Consider the following 8,242-nt stretch of genomic DNA (forward strand, 5'->3'; position numbering starts at 1 on the left):
GGTTACCATAGAAAAATATTACCTTGCTTGTTTCCACTCAAGGTAAATATTTCCCCATGTTTTTCATGAAAGACTTGAAACAAACAACAAAACATGATTGGCAGTGAAGCTCATTAACAACCATCATGTGATGTCAAGACACACAAACACACACATATATTGGGTCATCCCATAAATAATGTGGGGTTTTATTTATACTTTAATTTTTAAAATTAAGATAAAGTTCTTTTTTAATCTAAAATATACTCTCCTTCATTTTCTGCAATGCTCTTCCATCTATCGGGTAGACTTGCAAAGTCCCTCTTCCAAAATTCACTTGTCCAGTACTGTTCTGATGTCGTCTACAGAAGTCATATTTTTTACCATCCAAATGATTTTGAAGAATGCGGAATAAATGATAATCAGATGGGATAATGTCTGGCAGATATGGTGGGTGGGGTATCGTTTCCCAATCAAACCGCTCCAGCCTTTAGAATGTCATCCTCTTCTGTAAGTGGCCGAGCATTATCCTGATGGAGGAACACCTTTCATCTTGAAAGCAAAGATGGTTGTATGTCTTCTAGTGCTGGTGTCAATGAATGGTTGAATGACCAAATTCAAGTTTCTCTGCTAGTTCCTCAACAGTTTGTTCCACCATAGTTTGCAGGACATCCTCATAGAGCACTACAGATCTTCAAAGATGTGATTTGTCTAGTCTGTAGTTTCTGGCTTGGAATTTCTGGAACCACCATTGACATTGGGTTGTGCTTATTGTCTGATCCCCATATACTACATTAATATTCCTTGTACTTTCCATTACATTGTGGCCATTATTAAACTCATAAAGCAAAATATGCTCCTCTGTCACTTCCATTATAGCTTTGGAAAAATAATCGTTAAAATCGAACTGCATACTTCAAAACTTGCACTAAGCAAAGTACACCAACTTGTACAAAGCAAAGTTACTACCTGCTTTTATAGCAAGTTAATGCAGATAGTTTATCCTATCACCCTCTGACTTTTAGTTCATGCAATTGAAAAAACTGCATTATCTGTGGGATGATCCAATACATATGGCTTTATGGCAAGGAGTTTGCTTCCCAACCATGTGGTCCCAGGTTCAGTCCCACAACATGGCACCTTGGGCTAGTGTCTTCTACCATAACCTTGTGAGTGGATTTGGTAGGCAAAAACTAAAAGAAACCCATCATATGAATGTGTGTGTGAGTGTGTATGTGTGTGTGTGTGTGTGTGTGTGCGAGCATATGTGTGTGTGTCAGTTTTTGTCCACCACCACTGCTTGACAACCAGTGTTGGTGTGTTTACATCCCCATAACTTAGTGGTTTAGCAAAAGAGAAGGATAGAATAAATAGCCAACTTAAAAAAAAAGTGCAACAAAATGCTGGGGTTGATTTGCTCAACTAAAATTCTTCAAGGTGGTGCCCCAACATGGCCTCAGTCTAATGACTGAAACAAGTAAAAGATAAAAGACACACACACACATACTCACACACGCACACACACACACACACACATATTTTATTTTATTTTATTTTGTTTGATGTTTTTTGTTGTTGTTTTTCCCTTTACTTTCTGAATTCAAATCTCACCTGGGCAGGCTTTAGTATTCATCACTCCAAGGTCAACAAAATTTGAATATGTAATATACTGAGGTTGAATGAATCATCTACATCTTTCCAATGTCACACAAATATTGGCCATGTGCTTTTGTAGGAAATCAATAATATACTACACCTGTAATTAGCAAAAAATCAATATGTCCAGAGAAATTAAGAATATAATCAATGAAGGTAATGCAACAGAGCAATTATTATATATATTTCTATTATGGTATGGATTAACGAGTGTGTGGTGTTAATTTATTCAGGTAATTTATACACAAAATGGAGCTTGGATATCACAAAACAGTGGCAGAATATTGGTGCAGTTGACTATAATGAAGAGATATGACTGTATTAAGGCAATGGATTGGTGTAGTCTTTAGAACATTGCAATATTTGTTCTAATTCTCTATACCTTGATTTCAAATCCCACTGAAGTCAACTTTGGGTTTTATTTATTTATTTATTTTTGGTAGGGTAGAAGGCAAAGAGTCAATAGATAAAGAGTACAGGTTCAATTCTCTCTCTCCCTCACTCTCTCTGTCTATCTATCTATCTTTGTCTTTCTTTTTAACAAGGACAAAAAGAACAAAATCAGCAGTGGTCAGATCTAGAAAGGGATATTCTCAACAAGTTAAAAATTCCCAAGCCATTCTGTATATTATGATGGCACACGACTCCATACTGACAGAGAAAGAGAGAGAGAGAGAGAGAGACCAAGACAGACAGACAAAAGATAGATGTAAATGTGTGTGCATATATAGAATGTCTTCCCCAATAAATTCCATCTGACCCATGTAAGTGTAGAAAAGGGGACATTGAACTTGAAACCACATGATTGGGAAGTAAACTACTTAACCACACAACCATACCAGTAAAAGATATTTTGTTGCTTAAATGATAAAATTTTAGGTATGACTGTGTGGATAGGCACAGGTGTGGCAGTGTGGTAAAGAAGTTTACTTCCCAACCACATGGTTACAGGTTCAGTCCCACTGTGTGACACCTTGGGTAAGTGTCTTCTACAATAGCCTTGGTCTAACCAAAGCCTTGTGAGTGGATTTGGTAAACAGAAACATGAAAGAGGCTTTCTGTGGATTTGTGGGTATGTGTGTGTGTGTGTCTTTATGTCTGTGTTTGTCCCCCAACCATCACTTGACAACCAATGTTTGTGTGTTTACATCCCCATAACTTAGTGGTTCAGCAAAGAAGGCCAATAGAATTAGTACTATTTATTCTTTATTCAAAGAATAAATCCTGGGGTCACTTTCTTTGACTAAAAGAAAAGCCTTTAAGTTGGTGCTCCAGCATGACCATGGCCACAGTCAAATGACCTAACAAGTAAAGGAATAAAAAAAATAAAATAATATAGAGTCTCGTTTTATTTTGAATCTGAAAACAAGAGCAATGAATATAGATATTGTATCAAAAACAATATCAATAAATATTGATATTGTTTACCATTCCTTACCAAAAAACTGTAAAAAAATAAAACTTTGATATAAAATCACAGAGCAAAAAAAGTTTCTTATTTCTTAAATATTTGCTTTTGATTTGTTTTATTGTTTTTGTTGTTTTTTTTTATCTAGTTCTATGCTATATTATCCAAACTACTTTTCTTAAGAGAGCACGGTATTGTCTTTTTTATTTCTATTTTTTTTATTTATTTACTCATTTATTTTTTTGGCAAAATTCTTGCTCTAGTTTTGTCACTTCAGAATCATGGTTTATATATATATACATATATAAACTAGTCTGCAGATGTTTTGAACTTGATGGGAACGCTGAGCTCCCTGTTTGAAAATATAAGGACACAGATAGTGTGACATAGAGCCAGCCAGAAACGATGTTTCTTGGGGTTGAAACAACAGTAACATCGTCTCTTTTGAGACAGCCGCATTATGTTGGTAAACAGCTTTTACTTTATATATATATACATACACAGATATGCCCTGATATAAAGATCTACTACAAAATTATTGACAGATTTAAGATGAAAAGTTCGCCTAACATCTACTAATTGACAGGAATGTTATTTTCTTTGGCATGTTATGGTTTTTTAAAATCACAACGAAAATAACATTCCTGTCAATTAGTGGATAGATGTCAAGTGAACTTTTCATCTTAAATCTGTCAATAATTTGGTAATAGATTTTATGTCAGAGCATATGTCTGTCTGTCAGTCTGACTATCTAATTTGTTTGTCTGTGTATATATATATGTGTGTGCGTGTGTGTGTGTATATATATATATATATGTTTGTATATATGTATATAGATATAGATATATAGATATATATAGATACATATATATATACATATATACATAAAAGTTCCCAAAAAATGCACTTTTTTCCGATAATACCAAGAACGTATACCTAGTAGAAAACGGCACATATTCACGACTTCTACACAACAGCATCGTCAATAATTACACCAAGGCTAGACCACAAACCTATAACGAAATTAATAAAGAAGCTAGTAATATCGCTGCCAGACTTAAATTAGATTTAAAAAATAGAGGTCCTCCCCAAAAAAGAGGCCTTTATAACTATCAAAGACCATAAAAAGAACTTCCTATCTAATCCAAAATGTAGGCTTATTAACCCAGCTAAATCAGAACTTGGCATTATTAGTAAAGAAATTTTAGGAAAAAATTAATGCGAAAGTCAGGAATGCCACTAGGTTAGTACAGTGGTCCAACAGTACTTGACCCAAAATGGCATAAATTATCAAATCTAGCCTTTATTTTAGCTGTCATATCTCTCCAGTGTTCTTAATCAGTACCATATTCTCACGTGTTTAGCTAGTATCTGGTCACAGCCTTTAGTTCCAGCTAAAATAGTTGATGCCATATCACCCCTAATCTTCTTCATTTTCTCCTTCCTTTCACTTATGAATGAGCAAACTACCATATTCTTTAACCTTTCACATTTTTCAAGTAGCTACTGTCTTGGAGTTTCTCCAACAATATTTTTCTTTGAATGATTTCATTTCTTATCTATGTATGGGATTCTCAGGATATTTCTCAAGCATTTCTGATGGAAGGCATCCAACATTTTGACTCACATGAATCACCATTGATAGTACAATGGTACTGCACAAGTAGATCATGATATTAACCCTTTAGCATTTAAACCGGCCATATCCAGCCCAAACATTCCGTTTTATGTTCAAACCAGCCACTCCTATCCTACAATGTCATTCCAAAAACATGTGATCACATGATCAAAATCTCAAAACTAAGAGATAAGGCATGATTAAATGAAAACAGTGCGAATAAACAGGCATATTTATAATGGGATAATGTCCAGTGTGTTTACAGACAAGATTGTCTACATTCGCTAAAACAGTCACCATTCCATTTCTGCATTTGACAGTGGTTCCATTTCTATTATCACACAGAACACTGTCAAAGTACATCTTTGAGAGCCTGCTCTTCAACTATCAAGGTGGGGTTTCCTGTTCCTTGGCTGGTCTCCATAGTCATGTTTCTCTGCATTCATTATCAGACCAGTTTTCTTTGCTACTTCACTTAGGCACCAAGTCAGCTCTCTCAGACCATCTCTAGATCCTAATGACAATACAACAGCATCAGTAAAGTCCAAGACAGCAAACTATCTCTGATTTTTTCATCAGATGCCAAATTTAATACTGTCAACTACCTTTCACATGAGGAAATCCATGGTTTGTAGAAAGAGAAACAGCAACAAGTCACAACCCCAGTGAACCCCCATAGCAAAATCAAACTATCTTGTTTCCATTTTACCATCTTTACACAGTAGTCAGACATAAATGCTTCTGAAGTTTGCAATGTGGTGCTCTTTGATACCATAAGTTTTTGCAATACTCCATTAGACATTCTCAATGAATGCTATCAAATGCCTATAGACAATGGTCACAGGAACTCCTACACTACTTGATAATATCCTATATTGAGATGATAGCATGACTACTGTTGTCTAAATCCTACCTGTTCTTCCCATAGTCTTGCATCATGAAGTCACCATAACAGCCATTCTTATAAGCAACCAGATACTGTATAGCTGACGAGTATTATATTAGCTTGTACTACTGAGTTCAATATCTTTAAGAGTAAAACACACCCAAGATAGATTAGTGAGATAGTGTGTCTTTTATGCTATAAAATACAGGCACAGATATGGCTGTGTGGCAAGAAGCTTGCTTCCCAACCACATGGTCTCAGGTTCAGTCCCATTGTGTGGAACCTTGGGCAAGTGTCTTCTACTATAGCTTTGAGCCAACTAAAGCCTTGTGTGTGGATTTGGTAGACAGAAACTGAAACAAACCCATCATGTGTGTATATACATATATAAACACACCAACACTGGTTGTCAAGAAGTGGTGGAAGACAAATACAGATATATATATGATGGGGTTCTTTCAGTTTCTGCCTACCAAATCCACTCACAAGGCTTTGATCAGCTTAAGGCTATAGTAGAAGACACTTTCCCAAGGTGCCACACAATGGGACTGAACCCGGAACCATGAGGTTAGGAAGCAAGCTTCTTACCACATACCCATGCCTGTACCTAGAACATATATAAACAGGGCTAATTAAGCTATTTCTCCGTAGATTGAAAACTGATGAACAGCCTTTCTCGATTTCTAAAACTTATTTCTCATCAGAGGTGCTCACATCAATTTCACCAAATCCAATGTACATTAATATCATATCAATATTGCTGCAGCAGTAAAAAAACAACATATATATTCAAAATGCAAAGTGTAAAGCACATTTGTCAGATATATATAACCAAAAATATGTTTATTAAAATGATGTTTATTTTTTTTCTTTTTTTTTTATAGATTTAGAAAATAAATTGGAAGTGGTTAGGTTAGGAAATAATAGATAATTTAGCATAACGATAGTCTAATGATTTAATACTTCTGACCAAAATTATAGATTTGGAATTTGGTAACAGCTCTTCCAAACCAACTAAAGAACAAAATCCAATGCCAACACCAGAAGCCTTTAAAAAAGAGTATCTCCCTGTTGTAAGAAATCCAATAATCTTTCGTGATGTACTTGACAATGGAAGTAACTGACCCGTCCCATTTTTTAGTTGGGCTTCACACAATCTTGATGGCTTTGTTATTTTCTTTTCTTCACATTCTTTGCTCTCTCTTTTGACTTTGTGTAGTGGTTCTTTAACATCTGCTGCTTTCTGAGATTTCAGATTTACAAGATCCCTTTTCAAGGGCACACAAATCATTGAACAGTGCTCTGGAACCCCTTTAGATATCATTTCTACAATTACTGGTACTATGGCCTGCTTGTAAAAACCATCTCCAACAAAATGTTTTGAAATTTTCAATTTGGAATCATTAGTAGATGATATTAATCTACTTAGAGCAATTAGTTTTTTACGGTCTCTCAACACACAAAACTTCTGAATGATGTCTTTATTTAGTCCTTGTACCAAGGAAAGATAATCCGTATAAAAAGGAATGGGAATGCCAAGCCGCTCAAAATTGGGTCGCTTACTTGGTGGTCGTTGCATATAAACCTCCAGTTTGTTTGTTTGTATCACAGACATTTCAGCAAGTCCAGCATCTGTATCGGGATAGTCAAATGGAAAATATAACTCCCCTACTTCTAATGATGTCCGATAGGCTTCAGAAAGAGCACCCACCTGAGCACCTTGATACACTAGAGCTATCCAAAATGCCATTCCCCATCCAGCCGGAAGTATGATGTCACAGCCGTTTCCAAGCCGAGGGTTTGCAAAAGTAGACTTACAAGGCTGATGTAATGACTGTATTCCTGGTCTCTGAATTAAAAGCATTGGAATTCGAGATGAAGAATCTAGAAGATGCAACTGATAACCTGAAACAGAAAATATATAAATCAATATTTTTCTAAAAGCCATTTTAAAATGTTAGCAAAAATTTATATTTTAAGCATAGAATACATATGACAGTTCAATAAAAACACACACAGTCTGATGTATGTAAAGTAATGGTTGTATGTGACTTAGAAGTTTCTCAACTATGTTGCTTTGAGCTCAATCTCACCGCACAACACCTTGGCTTTTTTCTTTATAGACCTAGTTTAACCAATACCTTGTGATGGAATTTCATAGATGAAAACTGAAAGGTGTGAATGTGTGTGAACATTTAGAATCTGCACTGAGCTGCATACAGAGAAAATTAAATCAAGACAATCATAAAGGAGAATGGAGGATTATACATCTCCAAAAATTTATTTATTGAAGCATTATTCTCCTCAAATTCCAATCCAACACGTTTCTGCTAGATAAGTGCCCTAGCATCCTTTGACACAATTTTAAGAGAATTAGAGAATTCACTGGTAGGAACCTAATAAGCACAAATAATAGAACTAACATAAATAGTAATGATATGACTGGTTATAACAACAACTACGTGGATATGTAGAATATAAATATGTGTCTCCCGGAACCCATCTAGTGGCCTTGGCCATAGTCTCCCCTACATTTGGGTAGCGCATAAAGTTTGAGTAATGTTTGCAGGTTGTAGGTACTGTTTTGCTTATGAATTCTTCCAATTGCAAGTTTTCTTTTCAGGTACACGACACTGCTTTTCCCCTTCCCAGGCTACAGGCCCACACCCCCAACACCCATACTGTTAGGATTGGC

General features: G+C 35.6%; 1 protein-coding gene across 6 annotated transcripts in view; it reads right to left on the reverse strand.

Moving 5' to 3' along the window:
* Positions 1-6,389: 6,389 nt before the first annotated feature.
* The window catches only part of LOC106870598 (ribonucleases P/MRP protein subunit POP1), an 18,132-nt gene continuing 16,279 nt past the window's right edge, over positions 6,390-8,242 (reverse strand). For all 6 annotated transcript variants that reach the window (XM_014916725.2, XM_014916727.2, XM_014916730.2 and 3 more), the window contains exon 8: positions 6,390-7,452. In XM_014916725.2, the coding sequence (XP_014772211.1) occupies positions 6,461-7,452 (992 nt within the window). In that variant the 3' untranslated portion in view covers positions 6,390-6,460. The remainder of the gene's footprint in view (positions 7,453-8,242) is intronic.

Source organism: Octopus bimaculoides, chromosome 9 (assembly GCF_001194135.2).
Source record: "Octopus bimaculoides isolate UCB-OBI-ISO-001 chromosome 9, ASM119413v2, whole genome shotgun sequence".
NCBI lineage: Eukaryota > Metazoa > Mollusca > Cephalopoda > Octopoda > Octopodidae > Octopus > Octopus bimaculoides.